Source organism: Heptranchias perlo, chromosome 4 (genome assembly GCF_035084215.1).
Source record: "Heptranchias perlo isolate sHepPer1 chromosome 4, sHepPer1.hap1, whole genome shotgun sequence".
NCBI lineage: Eukaryota > Metazoa > Chordata > Chondrichthyes > Hexanchiformes > Hexanchidae > Heptranchias > Heptranchias perlo.
Genome location: NC_090328.1, coordinates 5,150,333 through 5,168,388, shown reverse-complemented (window position 1 = coordinate 5,168,388; position 18,056 = coordinate 5,150,333). Strand labels below are relative to the sequence as shown.

Here is an 18,056-nt window from a genome sequence, read left to right as displayed (position 1 = left end):
ACACTCCTCAAGACATCACTATTTATTTCCCCAAGTTCCCTAACATCCATGCCTTTCTCAACCGTAAATACCGATGTGAAATATTCATTCAGGATCTCACCCATCTCTTGTGGTTCCGCACATAGATGACCTTGTTGATCCTTAAGAGGCCCTACTCTCTCCCTAGCTGCTTCACGAGGCCGACTCTTGACTTCCACATCTGGCCAGCGCACGAAGCGTTCCGCCTACATCTTCACCCTTCGCTCCGCAAATATCCCAAAATCTGCACGTTTAGAGGCGGAAGAGAGGTCGGGAAGTTTCCCGAGCATCCACGCTAACTTGTCCCTTTTAGGGAAAAGGAAGGAACTTGTATTTAAATGGTGCCCTTCATGACCTCCGGACGTCCCAGAGCACAACACAGCCAATGAAGTAATTTTTAAAAAAAATGTAATGTAATGTAGGAAACGCGGCAGCCAATTTGCGCACAGCAACATCCCACAAATAGCAATGAGGTAATGACCATCTGTTTTAGCGATGTTGGTTGAGGGATAAATAGCGACCAGGACAGCGGGGAGAGCTCCCCTGCTCCTCTTCGAACTAGTCCACCCTGTGAGGGCAGACAGCGCCTCGGTTTAATGTCTCATTTGAAAAACGTCACCTCGGACAGTGCAGCACTCCCTCAGTACTGCACTGGGAGTGTCGGCCTGATTGTGTCGCCGGCAAGGCTGGGATTTATTGCCTATCCCTCGTTGCCCTTGAGACGGTGGTGGTGAGCGTGTGGTAAAGGTGCTGTCAGGTAGCGAGTTCCAGGAGTTTGACCCAGCGACCGTGAAGCAATGGCCGATGTATGTCCAAGTCGGGATGGTGTGTGACTTGCAGGGGAAGTTGGAGATGGTGGTGTTCCCATGACATTGCTTCTCGCTGGTAGAGATTGCAGGGGAGGGAGGTGCTGTAGAAGTAACCTCGGTGAGTTGCTGCAGTACATCCTGCACCGTACATACTGCGGCCACAGTGCACCATTGATGGAAAGGTGGATATCGAGTCCGGTGATGGGAATCGTTCTGACCTGGATGGTGTTGACTTGGAGTGTTTGTTGAGGGAGAGTTAAGTACTGAGCAGGAAGGTAGAGCTGACTGAAAGTGCGGTCAGAGGTGGAGGAAGCTGTTGTCTTTCAGACCTGACGTTAAACTGAGGTCCCGTCTGCCCTCTCAGGTGGACGTAAAAGATCCCAAGGCACTATTTTGAAGAAGAGCTGGGTGGGGGGTTCGGGGGGTTCTCCCAGTGTCCTGACCAACATTTATCCATCACTAAAATAGATTATCTCATTGTGGGATCTTGCTGTGCACAAATTGGCTGCTGTGTTTTCTACATTACAACAGTGACTACACTTCAAAAGCACGTCATTGGCTGCAAAGCGCTTTGGGACATCCTGAGGACGTGAAAGGAGCTATAGAAATGCAAGTTCTTTCTTGTAGGAGGGGATGAGAGGCATCAAGGATAAGGGAGTGGGAGAGTTGCAGAGTGTGGGGCACGGTGGTTGCATGCTTTGCACCAGTGGTGGAGCGAAGGGAAGGGGGCAGCAGACGAGTGTCGGAAGAGAGAAGGGTGCGAGCTGGGGCTCGTTAGTAGATGCTATCGTATCGCTACGGGGGTAGGTTACAGATCCGAGAGGGCTTCTCGCTGACTCTTAGCCCAGTGACATTAGGAGGCTACATTACAACAGTGACTACACTTCAAAAGTACTTCATTGGCTGTAAAGCGCTTTGGGGCGTCCTGAGGTATTGAAAGGCACTGTAAAAATGCACGTCTTTCTTTCCTTCCTTCCTTCATTTCTTCTTTCTCTCCTTTCTCTTTGTCTTTCCTTCTCTCTCTCCTTCTCTTATGAGCTAGTAGATTTGAATTCTCCCTCTCTTTTTTTTTCTCTCTCCCTCTCTCGCAGCACGAAAATAACACCATCCACCGTGACCTGAAGGCGGAGAACGTCTTCTACGCGACCAATACCTGCATCAAGGTGGGCGACTTTGGCTTCAGCACCACCTGCCGACGGGACGAGACGCTCAGCACGTTCTGCGGCTCGCCCCCCTACGCCGCGCCGGAGCTCTTTCGCGACGAGAGCTACGTGGGGGTCCTGGTGGACGTCTGGGCCCTGGGGGTCCTGCTCTACTTCATGGTGGTGGGGGCCATGCCCTTCCGGGCGGACACCGTCGCCAGGCTGAAGAGGTGCATCCTGGAGGGGGGCTACCCGGTGCCGGCGCACCTGACCGAGCCTTGCCAAAGGCTGATCCGCGGCATCCTGCGGCCGGCGGCCTCCGAGCGTCACACCGTGGGCCAGGTCGCCGGGAGCGAGTGGCTGCGGGGGGCCGAGTTCCCCAGGCCGCTCGAGCCCTTCCGGCTGGACCCGTCCCACCTGGCCGGGGGCCCGGGGCCGCTGAGGGGCGACGAGGCGGAGGTGAAGGGCGCCCTGACCCGGCTGGGGGTGACGGAGGCCCACATCCAGGGCAACCGCGGCAAGGACTCGCGCAGCCCCATAACCGGCCTCTACAGGATGGTGCTACACTGCGTGCAGAGGAGGCGGGCGCTGGACGCTGTGGAGTCCGTCCGCCCAGAGCCCAAACACAAAGACTCGAAGAAAGGCAGAGCCAAGCTCAACGGGCAAATGGGACAAACCTCCAAGTTATGTGCGATTTTATAAAACCAGGGTGTGGGAACCGCTCGAGTTGGGGGCACTTTTTTTTTTAAAAACTTTCTATTTTGTAAGAAGCTGTAACCGTCAGTGACGTCTCGCGCCAACAGATTAGCGTCGCTGTGTGTTTTAAAAAAAAAAATACAGGTCAGTTTGAGAGGTGCAAGTGTGTCCGGAGCGAAGCCAGTACGACAGATTGCAAGGATGGAATCCGATCGAGGCGTCTGGGTGAAGTCACAAACCAACAGGACGGAGTCGTTGTGGAGGGTCGACCGTTTGTTGGCCGACCAAAGCCTCCATTTTAAATTTCTCATCCTTGTTTTCAAATCCCTCCGCGGCCTCACCGCCCTCCCTCTCTGCGTAACCTCCTCCAGCCCTTCGAGAGAATGCTCGAGAGGCCGTATGGCCTACTCCTGCTCCTATTTCTTATGTTCTTATGAGATCTCTGCCTCTTGCACATCCCCCATTTCCTTCACTCCACCGTTGGCAGCCGTGCCTTCAGCTGTTCAGGCCCTAAGCTCTGGAATTCCCTCCTTAATCCTCTCTACCTCTCTCTCCTCCTTTTAAGACTCTCCTTAAAACCCACCTGTTTGGCCAAGCTTTTGGTGACCTGTCCTAATATCTCGTCTTGGCTCGGTGTCAATTTTTTTGTCTGAGTTACGCTTCTGTGAAGCTCCTAGGGCCGTTTCCCTACGTTAAAGGCGCTATATAAATGCGTGTAGTTGATGTTGCTATGTTGGGTTAGATGCTGGTCTTTAACCTCTGGGTTTGAATTCAGGGACAGGCTGATGGGATGAAAGTCTCCTCAGGCCCTTGGCTATGAGGGATCGGCATGAGTATAAAAGCAAGGAAGTTTATGCTAAACCTTTATAAAAGACTGGTTAGCCCCCAGCTGGAGTATTGAGTTCAGTTCTGGGTTCCGCACTTTAGGAAAGATATCAAGGCCACGGAGAGGGCGCAGAGGAGATTTACCAGAATGGTACCAGGGGTGCGATTCTTGTTAGGGGCTAGACTGGGAGAAGCTGGGGTTGTTCTCCTGAGAGCAGAGAAGGTTAAGGGGAGATTTAATAGAGGTGTTCAAAATCATGAGGGGTTTTAATAGGGTGGATAGGGAGAAACTGTTTCCAGTGGCAGGAGGGTCGGTAACCAGAGGTTACTGATTTAAGGTAATTGGCAAAAGAACCCGATGAGAAAAAATTCTACTCAGTGAGTTATGATCTGGAATGCGCTGCCTGAAAGGGTGGTGGAAGCAGATTCAATAATAACTTTCAAAAGAGAAAGTCGGAGAATTGGATAAATACGTGAAAAGGAAAAATGGGGAAAGAGCAGGGAAGAGTGGGACTAATTGGATAGCTCTTTCAAAGAGCAGGCACAGGCACGATGGGCCGAATGGCCTCCTGTGCTGTACGATTCCGTGATCTTAATCTAGTTCATAGTGGCCAAGGGCCCCAACACCCTCTGAATTCAACACTAAATTGGGAACTTCAGAGGTGAAGTGTCAAACTGAGATTGGGGCTGAGGTACATCGAGTCCATAACACAGAAGCAGGCCATTCGGCCCAACTGGTCTATGCCGGCATTTATGCTCTACACAAGCCTCCTCCCTCCCTACTTAATCTCACCCTATCAGCATGTCCTTCTATCCCTATCTCCCTCGTGTTTATCTAGCCTCCCCTTAAATTTTTCTGCTATTCGCCTCAACTACTCCTTGTGGGAGCGAGTTCCACATTCTCACCACTCTCTGGATAAAGAAGTTTCTCCTGAATTCCCTATTGGGTTTATTAGCGACTGTTTTATTTTTACGACCTCTACTCCTGGACTCCCCCAGAGTGGAAACATTTTCTCTACATGGTCGGGACAAAGGGAGCCTGACTCCGTGTCGGACCTGGCACTTTATGCGGACACTGGTTATCTGAAATAGAAAGTTGTTTCGTTTCCCCCCCAGTGATGTTCCTCACTTCGATGTGCACAAAATCCACAGAGTGGTTAACATCCAATAAAATGGTCACACCACCCTCATTAACCCAGCCGGCCCCTCACCCCCCCCCCCCCACAATGGATGTCCCACAATGTTAACCCAGCTTATCAACAGATAAAAGTTACAAAGTTCATGAAAATAGTTCACAGCTGACCGCATAAAACTATTTCCTTTGACCGTTACCCACTCGAACCGCACAGCAGGAAACGTAGATCAGTGGGCTGGCCAGACGGTGGGTGTGGGGGTCACTGGCAAGGCCGGCATTTATTGCCCATCGCTAGTTGCCCTGAGGAGGTTTGATACAGCTGAATGGCTTGCTAGGCCACTTCAGAGGGAAATTAAAAGTGGGTCAGGAGTCGCATATAGGCCCAGACCGGGTAAGGACGGCAGGTTTCCTTCCCTAAAGGACATTGGTGAACCAGTTGGGTTTTGATGACAATCCGACAGCTTCATGGTCACTTTTACTGATGGCAGCTTTTTATTTGCAGTTGTTTGGGCTGTACCCCATCATTGTCGCTTTACCAAGGTTTTTCACCTTAATGAGACACCAAAAACTCACAAGGAAAAAGTAAGGCGCTCACAATCTTTACCTACCAGCTATTCTTTTTTAAAGTGTATTCTAAAGGCTAGGTGTTTTTTTAATTCATTCTGGGGGTGTGGGCGTCGCTGGCAAGGCCGGTATTACCCTAGCCCCAGTTTGCCTCTTGAGAAGGTGGGTGGTGAACCGCTGCAGTCCGTGTGGTGAAGGTGCTGTTACGTAGTGGGGGGGGGTTCCAGGATTTTGACCCAACGACGATACGCATCAATGGGTGCTGGCCGTCCTCACACATTTCCCCCCCCCCCCCCCCCCCACTGCCCCCTCCTCGTGTGTGAGAGCCTGGACATTGAGGTCGATCGTGCCTCTGCCCACAACGCAGCACGTTCCGTCAGGAGTCAGCGGTCAGAGGCAGGAGCCCCTCCGTAACCCACGGGGGGCACTGGGAACACAGTCGTAGCAACACACCACTCCCCTCCACCACATCCCTTTTGGATTGGGTAGTACAGCTCAGCCGCTAAACTCACCCCGGCTTATCGGGGACCAGTGAAAGTGTCGACAAAATAATTTTTCCCCCCCCCCCCCAATTTCCTCCCCTCTTCGGCCATTCTGCATATAAGCAGCTTTTCCACCTTGGGAGCCATCACCCAGCCTGACCCTGATCTCATCGGATATCCCCAGACACATGCCTTCCAGCGGAGAGCACTTGGTAGCGATGAGGTGCAGGAACCTTGGGGGCGATTTTTTTTTTCTGTAGAATTTTTGAGCCATTTCCCTGCCCCCTTCGTTATTTATAGAATCTGGAGCTGAATTTTTTTTCTATTTATTTTCCCTCAAATAATATTCTATTTTAAGACGTGGGATGAGGTTTGTGTGAACTTTGCATCCGGTTAATCACACGACATACCAGGGGAGACTAATAAAGGGAAACAGAAACTCGAAGCTTGCTCCTGTTTGTTTGTTTCCCCTTATAACGTGTGCCAGGTCTGTTCTGATCTGTACCTGATTGGGGAGCAGAGGGGAAGGGGGTAAAATGGAGAGTCGCATTAGGGTGACTGCTTGTACCCACGGCTTGTCTGCTTGCCTCTCCTGGACTGCAAAGCCTCAAGGTGAGGTCGACTTTCTTGATGGTCTCGCGCGCTCTCTCGTGATTTTTTTTTTAAGATAGAGAAATCTAGGTGAAGACCCAGGATGGACGAGCTCACCAGAGTTGAAGACAAATTTAAAACGAGATTGAATAAAGGATGAGAGCAAATGGGAGAGTGAGAAAAGGCTGTCTTGGCCCATCAATCCCCAATTCCTTATTTCTCCATATCCTACAATACTCTTGTTTCCCAAGTCACTATCTTTTGCACACTGCCGCTCCGCTCCGCTACAGTACTGAGGGAGTGCTGCATTGTCAGAGGTGCAATGTTAAACTGGGAACCCTGCCTGTTCCAATGTGTCAGGTAGATGTTAGAGAGATTAATACCTGGAGAGCAGGGAGATTCCAGTGTCATCCCCTCAGGTACCATCACTTGGTCATGTACCCCCATTTAAGAGAATTTTTAAAGTGAATATTAAACAAATGAGCAGATAGTTAATAAACTAGCTGATGCCCTGTGGCATTGCTCACAGGTAGTCTGGAGCATGGGTGTGCTGTTTAGTTGCTTACGTGGAGCCGTGCGTCCCTTTAAGACCACGGTGCAGGTACTTTGTTGGGGGGGTGGTCTAACTGGGCACATTCAGGTAACTATAGCTGCTTGTACGCTCCAGGGTCACTTGGAAAGACAATTAAAGTTATTTGTAAATTTCAGGCCCCTGCTCAGAGAACCCCAGCATTAAATGATTCCATTTCTTTCTCACCTGGTTAAAATTGTTTTGCACCTGCGAGTGTGGAACTTTGACCGGTGAGGGGCACACACAATGATTGCAGTGATTGGGATGTGTGGCAGCGTACGGTTCACTGGCAAGAAAACCCTGGTTACCATGAGCCTCCACGGTTCCAATTGTACCTTCACAATAAATATCAGGCCGCTGGCACTGAACCAAGGCTTCAAATCAATCTCGGGAAACAGGCTGAGCAATCAGATAAAGTGCTCGAGCTTCTCCCTGATGGTGCAGGTGTCAGCCGTGCCTCTAGAATCAGAAGGTCGTGGGTTCAAGACCCACTCCAGAGACCTGAGCACGTAATCCAGGCTGACACTTCCAGTACAGTCAGAGGTGCGGTCTTTCCAATGAGATTTTAAACCAAGGCCCCGTCTGCCCTCTCGGGTGCACTTAAAATATCCCTTGACCACTATTTCGAAGAAGAGCAGGGAAGTTCTCCCCGGTGTCCTGGCCAACATTTTGGTGGCATTAGTTGAGGGACAAAACAGATTATCTGGTCATTGTCATATTGCTGTTTGTGGGATCTTGCTGTGCGCAAATTGGCTACCATGTTTCCTACGTTACAACAGTGACTACACTTCAAAAGTACTTAATTGGCTGTAAAGCGCTTTGGGACGTCCTCGGCTCAGGAAAGGTGCTATATAAATGCAAGGTCTTTATTTATTGTATCAGAACCCCTTTATAGCAGCTGCCAGCCATCCAATCAGACACTGCAGCCCAGGCCTGAGCTGACTCCTTGTGTCACCAAGTCAGCAGAAGTTATTGTGTAGCCCAGAGTGCCGGCCGAACTCATTTCAATCGATGATTTACGCAGCGCTGCAGCAATAACCACGGGCGGGGGGCCTGTTTCAGAAAGGTAATCATTTGAAAACCGCAAAACAAGTTCAATTAACGTGGGGCCGAGTAGCGTACATGGAAGTGTAAAAAAACAGCAGTACACAACAGGTCAATCAGCAAGGACAGCACTGGGTGTGCCATGCAGAATATTGTCAGTGCTGTTACAGGGCTGACTGGAGAGTGTTGGCACCAATAGCTTATTGTACAAAGTGCAGCCTGTGGGCAATCTGCTCCCTCAAAGTCCAGCGAACCAGTGTTCCTCCTGCTTGAATGGAGCGTGTCTGGAGGATTAGAATAGTTTGTTTTTAAAGCCTCATTAATGGATAAATCCTAAATCAGTTCTGATGAACGGTCATCGACGTGAAACGGTAGCTCAGTTTCTCTCCGTTCCTGTGGGGAGTTGGAGAGACAGCCGGCTTTATCAATTACAGTGATCCTACTGTGCACACACAGTAAAGGTGTATACACACACACACACACACACACACTTAGAACAACTCGCAGTCTCCCGCTCCCTCCCTCATGCAGACTCTAACTCCCTCACATTCTCACTGTACACACACCTGGGTGCGGTAGCATTGTGGTTATGTTTACTGGACCAGTAATCCAGAGGCCTGGACTAATAATCTGGAGACATGAGTTCAAATCCTGCCATGGCAACTGGGGAATTTAAATTCAATTAATGAAATAAAATCTGGAAGAAAAAAAACTAGTATAGAAACTACTGGATTGTCGTAAAAACCCATCTGGTTCACTAATGTCCTTTAGGGAAGGAAACCTGCCATCCTTACCCGGTCTGGCCTATATGTGACTCCAGCAATGTGGTTGATTCTGAAATGGCCAAGCAAGCCACTTCAGTTGTACAATCTCGCTACAAAAAGTCTTAATAAAACCGGACAGACCACTAGGCACCAGACACGACAAAGGCAAACCCAGTCGCCCCTGCAAAGTCCTCCTCACTAACATCTGGGGCCTTGGGCCAAAATTGGGAGAGCTGTCCTGCAACAGCCTGACATAACCATGCTCCCAGAATCATACCTTTCAGCCAACGTCGCAGGGTCTTCCATCACCATCCCTGGGTATGTCCTATCCCACCGGCAGGACAGACCCACCAGAGGTGGCGGTACAGTGATATACAGTCAGGAGGGAGTGGCCCTGGGAGTCCTCAACATTGACTCTGGACCCCATGAAATCTCATGGCATCAGGTCAAACATGGGCAAGGAAACCTTCTGCTGATTACCACCTACCGTCCTCCCTCAGCTGATGAATCAGTCCTCCTCCATGTTGAACACCACTTGGAGGAAGCACTGTGGGTAGCAAGGGTACAGAATGTACTCTGGGTGGGGGACTTCAATGTCCATCACCAAGAGTGGCTCGGTAGCACCACTACTGACCGAGCTGGCCGAGTCCTGAAGGACATAACTGCCAGACTGGGCCTGCGGCAAGTGGTGAGAGAACCAACACGAGGGGAAAAACCTACTTGACCTCGCCCTCACAAATCTACCTGTCGCAGATTCATCTGGAGACGAAGTCCCATCTCCTCACTGAGGACACCATCCAGCGTGTTGTGTGGCACTACCACTGTGCTAAATGGGATAGATTCAGAACAGATCTAGCAGCTCAAAACTGGGCATCCATGAGGCGCTGTGGGCCATCAGCAGCAGAACTGTATTCCATCACAATCTGTAACCTCATGGCCCAGCATATTCCTCACTCTACCATTACCAACAAGCCAGGGGAACAACCCTGGTTCAATGAGGAGTGTAGAAGAGCATGCCAGGAGCAGCACCAGGCATACCTAAAAATGAGGTGCCAACCTGGTGAAGCTACAACTCAGGACTACATGCATACTAAACAGCGGAAGCAACATGCTACAGACAGAGCTAAGTGATTCCACAACCAACGGATCAGATCAAAGCTCTGCAGTCCTGCCACATCCAGTCGTGAATGGTGGTGGACAATTAAACAACTAACGGGAGGAGGTGGCTCTGTAAACATCCCCATCCTCAATGATGGCGGAGTCCAGCACGTGAGTGCAAAAGCCAAGGTTGAAGCGTTTGCAACCATCTTCAGCCAGAAGTGCCGAGTGGATGATCCATCTCGGCCTCCTCCCGATATCCCCACCATCACAGAAGCCAGTCTTCAGCCAATTCGATTCACTCCACGTGATATCAAGAAACGGCTGAGTGCACTGGATACAACAAAGGCTATGGGCCCCGACAACATCCCGGCTGTAGTGCTGAAGACTTGTGCTCCAGAACTAGCTGCGCCTCTAGCCAAGCTGTTCCAGTACAGCTACAACACTGGCATCTATCAGACAATGTGGAAAATTGCCCAGGTATATCCTGTCCACAAAAAGCAGGACAAATCCAATCCGGCCAATTACCGCCCCATCAGTCTACTCTCAATCATCAGCAAAGTGATGGAAGGTGTCGTCGACAGTGCTATCAAGCGGCACTTACTCACCAATAACCTGCTCACCGATGCTCAGTTTGGGTTCCACCAGGACCACTCGGCTCCAGACCTCATTACAGCCTTGGTCCAAACATGTTCAAAAGAGCTGAATTCCTGAGGTGAGAGTGACTGCCCTTGACATCAGGGCAGCATTTGACCAAGTGTGGCACCAAGGAGCCCTAGTAAAATTGAAGTCAATGGGAATCAGGGGGAAAACTCTCCAGTGGCTGGAGTCATACTTAGCACAAAGGAAGATGGTAGTGGTTGTTGGAGGCCAATCATCTCAGCCCCAGGACAATGCTGCAGGAGTTCCTCAGGGCAGTGTCCTAGGCCCAACCATGCTCAGCTGCTTCATCAATGACCTTCCCTCCATCATAAGGTCAGAAACGGGGATGTTCGCTGATGATTGCACAGTGTTCAGTTCCATTCGCAATCCCTCAGATAATGAAGCAGTCCATGCCCGCAGGCAGCAAGACCTGGACAACATGCAGGCTTGAGCTGGTAAGTGGCAAGTAACATTTGCACCAGACAAGGGCCAGGCAATGACCATCTCCAACAAGAGTCTAAGCACCTCACCTTGACATTTAACGGCATTACCATCGCCGAGTCCCCCACCATCAACATCCTGGGGGTCACCACTAACCAGAAACTTAACTGGACCAGCCACGTAAATACTGTGGCTACAAGAGCAGATCAGAGGCTGGATATTCTGCAGCAAGTGAGTCACCTCCTGACTCCCCAAAGCCTTTCCACCATCTACAAGGCACAAGTCAGGAGTGTGATGGAATACTCTCCACTTGCCTGGATGAGTGCAGCTCCAACAACACTCAAGAAGTTCGACACCATCCAGGACAAAGCAGCCCGCTTGATTGGCACCCCATCCACCACCCTAAACATTCACCACCGGTGCACAGTGGCTGCAGTGTGTACCATCCACAGGATGCACTGCAGCAACTCGCCAAGGCTTCTTCGACAGCACCTCCCAAACCCGCGACCTCTACCACCTAGAAGGACAAATGCAGCAGGCGCATGGGAACAACACCACCTGCAAGTCACACACCATCCCGACTTGGAAATATATTGCGGTTCCTTCATCGTCGCTGGGTCAAAATCCTGGAACTCCCTCCCGAACAGCACTGTGGGAGAAACTTCACCACACGGACTGCAGCTGTTCTAGAAGGCGGCTCACCACCACCTTCTCAAGGGCAATTCGGGATGGGCAGTAAATGCTGGCCTCGCCAGCGACGCCCACATCCCATGAACGAATAAAAAAAAAGACTCCTGCTCCCTCACAGATTCTCACTGCGCTCTCACCCTCAGTCGGAGATTCCCACTCCCTCCCTCACGCAGACTCTCGCTCCCTCACACAGACATCCAAAGGAAAAGCAGTCCCAGGGTTGTGGAAATTTATTTTTCAGAAAACTGAATTCACAAGTTATATATATGTGTGTGTGTGTGTGTGTGTGCGAGATGTTTTTTTTTAAAAAGAACTTTACAACAGATCCGAAGTTTGTTAACCCACTCCGGGACAGGTTCGGGATCAAGATTTTTACACACTGGATTAAATTAAATTTCAACACAATCAAAACAGCAGCCAGTGGCGAACGAGTGGCTGAGATTCTGTCTGCACGTCATCGGCAATGGAGCCAACTCACTGCACAGACATAAATATTACACAAACAGAAAAAGAGGGGGGGGGGGGGAGGAGGAGAGAACAGCTAAATTACAGAGCGTTAAACAGGCAGAGGCCAGGCCCAGGGGGGGGGAGGAGGATCCTGTGGGACCCACAGCTCGAACTTGAGAGACGGGCATTTATAAGCACCCCCGCCCCCACCAATAAACAGAATTAAAAATATTAACAGCGTTCGACTGCAAATTAAAAAGATCGTAGCACTTGCTGCAGAGTAACTGTACATTAGCCGGCTGCTCTGGGGTCCGCAGAGTTTCGATATGTTTCTTTTCAAACGCGTGAGCAGATTAGAGTCTTCTCCCCTCTGGTCCAGCGATCCTTTCCCTCGAGTGAGAGGAATCCCACAACGTGTTGATCACCAGACTGGCTGGGGGTGGGGGAGGCGATTTCTCACTCACTCACTCGCCCTCCCTCCCCACCCCCCCCACCGGAGGTTAATTCAGTGCTCTCCGTTGCTGACGTTGGCAGTACCAGGCTGCGTGGCTGTTGCTGGGATCCGCGGCATTTTCTTGGCCGGGCTTGGTGTGCACTGTAAACAACACGGACATCTTTACAAACTGAACCCATTTTCACAGTGACGCCCACCTACCCAGCCTACCGTACCCCTCAAACCCACCCGCCCACCGTACCCCTCAAACCCACCCGCCCACCGTACCCCTCAAACCCACCCGCCCACCGTACCCCTCAAACCCACCCGCTCACCCAACCCCTCAAACCCACCCGCCCACCGTACCCCTCAAACCCACCCGCCCACCGTACCCCTCAAACCCACCGTACCCCTCAAACCCACCCGCCCACCGTACCCCTTAAACCCACCCGCTCACCGTACCCCTCAAATCCACCCGCCCACCGTACCCCTCAAACCCACCCACTCACCGTATCCCTCAAACCCACCCACCCAACCCCTCAAACCCACCTGCTCACTCACCGTACCCCTCAAACCACCCACCATACCCTCAAACCCACCCGCTCTCCGTACCCGTCAAACCCACCTACCCACCGTACCCCTCAAACCCACCCACTCACCGTATCCCTCAAACCCACCCGCTGACCGTACACCTCAAACCCACCCGCTGACCGTACCCCTCAAACCCACCCGCTGACCGTACCCATCAAACCCACCGTACCCCTCAAACCCACCCGCCCACCGTACCCCTCAAACCCACCCGCCCACCGTACCCCTCAAACCCACCCGCCCACCGTACCCCTCAAACCCACCCGCCCACCGTACCCCTCAAACCCACCCGCCCACCATAACCCTCAAACCCACCCGCCCACCATACCCCTCAAACCCACCCGCCCACCATACCCCTCAAACCCACCGTACCCCTCAAACCCACCCGCCCACCGTACCCCTTAAACCAACCCGCTCACCGTACCCCTCAAATCCACCCGCCCACCGTACCCCTCAAACCCACCCACTCACCGTATCCCTCAAACCCACCCACCCAACCCCTCAAACCCACCCGCTCACTCACCGTACCCCTCAAACCCACCCACCATACCCTCAAACCCACCCGCTCTCCGTACCCTTCAAACCCACCTACCCACCGTACCCCTCAAACCCACCCACTCACCTTATCCCTCAAACCCAACCGCTGACCGTACCCCTCATAACCACCCGCTGACCGTACCCCTCAAACCCACCCGCTGACCGTACCCATCAAACCCACCCGCTGACCGTACCCATCAAACCCACCCGCTGACCGTACCCCTCAAACCCACCGTACCCCTCAAACCCACCTACCCACCGTACCCCTCAAACCCACCCGCCCACCGTACCCCTCAATCCCACACACTCACCGTACCCCTCAATCCCACCCACTCACCGTACCCCTCAATCCCACCCACTCACCGTACCCCTCAAACCCACCCGCCCACCGTACCCCTCAAACCCACCCGCCCACCGTACCCCTCAATCCCACCCGCTCACCGTACCCCTCAATCCCACCCACTCACCGTACCCCTCAAACCCAACCTCTCACCGTATCCCTCAAACCCACCCGCTCACTCACCGTACCCCTCAAACCCACCCAACATACCCTCAAACCCACCCGCTCTCCGTACCCCTCAAACCCACCTACCCACCGTACCCCTCAAACCCACCCGCTCACCGTATCCCTCAAACCCAACCGCTGACCGTACCCCTCATAACCACCCGCTGACCGTACCCCTCAAACCCAACCGCTGACCGTACCCCTCAAACCCACCCGCTGACCGTACCCCTCAAACCCACCGTACCCCTCAAACCCACCCGCCCACCGTACCCCTCAAACCCACCCGCCCACCGTACCCCTCAAACCCACCCGCCCACCATACCCCTCAAACCCACCCGCCCACCATACCCCTCAAACCCACCCGCCCACCGTACCCCTCAAACCCACCGTACCCCTCAAACCCACCCGCCCACCGTACCCCTTAAACCCACCCGCTCACCGTACCCCTCAAATCCACCCGCCCACCGTACCCCTCAAACCCACCCACTCACCGTATCCCTCAAACCCACCCACCCAACCCCTCAAACCCACCCGCTCACTCACCGTACCCCTCAAACCCACCCACCATACCCTCAAACCCACCCGCTCTCCGTACCCCTCAAACCCACCTACCCACCGTACCCCTCAAACCCACCCACTCACCGTATCCCTCAAACCCAACCGCTGACCGTACCCCTCATAACCACCCGCTGACCGTACCCCTCAAACCCACCCGCTGACCGTACCCCTCAAACCCACCCGCTGACCGTACCCCTCAAACCCACCGTACCCCTCAAACCCACCCGCCCACCGTACCCCTCAAACCCACCCGCCCACCGTACCCCTCAAACCCACCCTCTCACCGTACCCCTCAAACCCAACCTCTCACCGTATCCCTCAAACCCACCCGCCCACCGTACCCCTCAAACCCACCCTCTCACCGTACCCCTCAATCCCACCCGCTCACCGTACCCCTCAAACCCACCCGCCCACCGTATCCCTCAAACCCACCCGCCCACCGTACCCCTCAAACCCACCCGCCCACCGTACCCCTCAAACCCACCATACCCCTCAAACCCACCCTCTCACCGTACCCCTCAAACCCAACCTCTCACCGTATCCCTCAAACCCACTTGCCCACCGTACCCCTCAAACCCACACACTCACCGTACCCCTCAATCCCACCCACTCACCGTACCCCTCAATCCCACCCACTCACCGTACCCCTCAAACCCACCCGCCCACCGTACCCCTCAAACCCACCCGCCCACCGTACCCCTCAATCCCACCCACTCACCGTACCCCTCAATCCCACCCAATCACCGTACCCCTCAAACCCAACCTCTCACCGTATCCCTCAAACCCACCCGCTCACTCACCGTACCCCTCAAACCCACCCAACATACCCTCAAACCCACCCGCTCTCCGTACCCCTCAAACCCACCTACCCACCGTACCCCTCAAACCCACCCGCTCACCGTATCCCTCAAACCCAACCGCTGACCGTACCCCTCATAACCACCCGCTGACCGTACCCCTCAAACCCAACCGCTGACCGTACCCCTCAAACCCACCCGCTGACCGTACCCCTCAAACCCACCGTACCCCTCAAACCCACCCGCCCACCGTACCCCTCAAACCCACCCGCCCACCGTACCCCTCAAACCCACCCGCCCACCATACCCCTCAAACCCACCCGCCCACCATACCCCTCAAACCCACCCGCCCACCATACCCCTCAAACCCACCGTACCCCTCAAACCCACCCGCCCACCGTACCCCTTAAACCCACCCGCTCACCGTACCCCTCAAATCCACCCGCCCACCGTACCCCTCAAACCCACCCACTCACCGTATCCCTCAAACCCACCCACCCAACCCCTCAAACCCACCCGCTCACTCACCGTACCCCTCAAACCCACCCACCATACCCTCAAACCCACCCGCTCTCCGTACCCCTCAAACCCACCTACCCACCGTACCCCTCAAACCCACCCACTCACCGTATCCCTCAAACCCAACCGCTGACCGTACCCCTCATAACCACCCGCTGACCGTACCCCTCAAACCCACCCGCTGACCGTACCCCTCAAACCCACCCGCTGACCGTACCCCTCAAACCCACCGTACCCCTCAAACCCACCCGCCCACCGTACCCCTCAAACCCACCCGCCCACCGTACCCCTCAAACCCACCCTCTCACCGTACCCCTCAAACCCAACCTCTCACCGTATCCCTCAAACCCACCCGCCCACCGTACCCCTCAAACCCACCCTCTCACCGTACCCCTCAATCCCACCCGCTCACCGTACCCCTCAAACCCACCCGCCCACCGTATCCCTCAAACCCACCCGCCCACCGTACCCCTCAAACCCACCCGCCCACCGTACCCCTCAAACCCACCATACCCCTCAAACCCACCCTCTCACCGTACCCCTCAAACCCAACCTCTCACCGTATCCCTCAAACCCACCCTCTCACCGTACCCCTCAAACCCAACCTCTCACCGTATCCCTCAAACCCACTTGCCCACCGTACCCCTCAAACCCACCCGCCCACCGTACCCCTCAAACCCACCCTCTCACCGTATCCCTCAATCCCACCCGCTCACCGTACCCCTCAAACCCACCCGCCCACCGTATCCCTCAAACCCACCCGCCCACCGTACCCCTCAAACCCACCCGCCCACCGTACCCCTCAAACCCACCATACCCCTCAAACCCACCCTCTCACCGTACCCCTCAAACCCAACCTCTCACCGTATCCCTCAAACCCACTTGCCCACCGTACCCCTCAAACCCACCCTCTCACCGTACCCCTCAAACCCAACCTCTCACCGTATCCCTCAAACCCACTTGCCCACCGTACCCCTCAAACCCACCCGCCCACCGTACCCCTCAAACCCACCCGCCCACCGTACCCCTCAAACCCACCCTCTCACCGTACCCCTCAAACCCAACCTCTCACCGTATCCCTCAAACCCACTTGCCCACCGTACCCCTCAAACCCACCCGCCCACCGTACCCCTCAAACCCACCCGACCACCGTACCCCTCAAACCCACCCGCCCACCGTACCCCTCAAACCCACCCGCTCACCGTACCCCTCAAACCCACCCTCTCACCGTATCCCTCAATCCCACCCACTCACCGTACCCCTCAAACCCACCCTCTCACCGTACCCCTCAAACCCAACCTCTCACCTTATCCCTCAAACCCACTTGCCCACCGTACCCCTCAAACCGACCCGCCCACCGTACCCCTCAATCCCACCCGCCCACCGTACCCCTCAAACCCACCCGCTCACCGTACCCCTCAAACCCACCCGCTCACCGTACCCCTCAAACCCACCCGCCCACCGTACCCCTCAAACCCACCCGCCCACCGTACGCCTCAATCCCACCCGCTCACCGTACCCCTCAAACCCACCCCGCCCACCGTATCCCTCAAACCCACCCGCCCACCGTACCCCTCAAACCCACCCGCCCACCGTACCCTTCAAACCCAACCTCTCACCGTATCCCTCAAACCCACTTGCCCACCGTACCCCTCAAACCCACCCGCCCACCGTACCCCTCAAACCCACCCTCTCACCGTACCCCTCAATCCCACCCGCTCACCGTACCCCTCAAACCCACCCGCCCACCGTATCCCTCAAACCCACCCGCCCACCGTACCCCTCAAACCCACCCGCCCACCGTACCCCTCAAACCCACCCTCTCACCGTACCCCTCAAACCCAACCTCTCACCGTATCCCTCAAACCCACTTGCCCACCGTACCCCTCAAACCCACCCTCTCACCGTACCCCTCAAACCCAACCTCTCACCGTATCCCTCAAACCCACTTGCCCACCGTACCCCTCAAACCCACCCTCTCACCGTACCCCTCAAACCCAACCTCTCACCGTATCCCTCAAACCCACTTGCCCACCGTACCCCTCAAACCCACCCGCCCACCGTACCCCTCAAACCCACCCGCCCACCGTACCCCTCAAACCCACCCGCCCACCGTACCCCTCAAAACCACCCTCTCACCGTACCCCTCAAACCCAACCT

The 18,056-nt window shown here is 54.4% G+C and overlaps 3 protein-coding genes across 7 annotated transcripts in view; 2 read left to right on the top strand and 1 right to left on the bottom strand.

The window, feature by feature from the left end:
• The window catches only part of LOC137320702 (serine/threonine-protein kinase NIM1-like), a 41,155-nt gene extending 34,361 nt beyond the window's left edge, over positions 1 to 6,794 (top strand). Inside the window, exon 4 of the mRNA XM_067982396.1 lies at positions 1,919 to 6,794. Coding sequence (XP_067838497.1) covers positions 1,919 to 2,671 — 753 coding nt within the window. The 3' untranslated portion in view covers positions 2,672 to 6,794. The remainder of the gene's footprint in view (positions 1 to 1,918) is intronic.
• LOC137320706 (polymeric immunoglobulin receptor-like) overlaps positions 1 to 18,056 on the top strand; it is a 788,493-nt gene that overhangs the window by 557,475 nt on the left and 212,962 nt on the right. The window lies entirely within an intron of this gene.
• The window catches only part of hmgcs1 (3-hydroxy-3-methylglutaryl-CoA synthase 1 (soluble)), an 80,613-nt gene continuing 74,284 nt past the window's right edge, over positions 11,728 to 18,056 (bottom strand). For all 4 annotated transcript variants that reach the window (XM_067982394.1, XM_067982395.1, XM_067982392.1 and 1 more), the window contains exon 9: positions 11,728 to 12,554. In XM_067982394.1, coding sequence (XP_067838495.1) covers positions 12,465 to 12,554 — 90 coding nt within the window. In that variant the 3' untranslated portion in view covers positions 11,728 to 12,464. The remainder of the gene's footprint in view (positions 12,555 to 18,056) is intronic.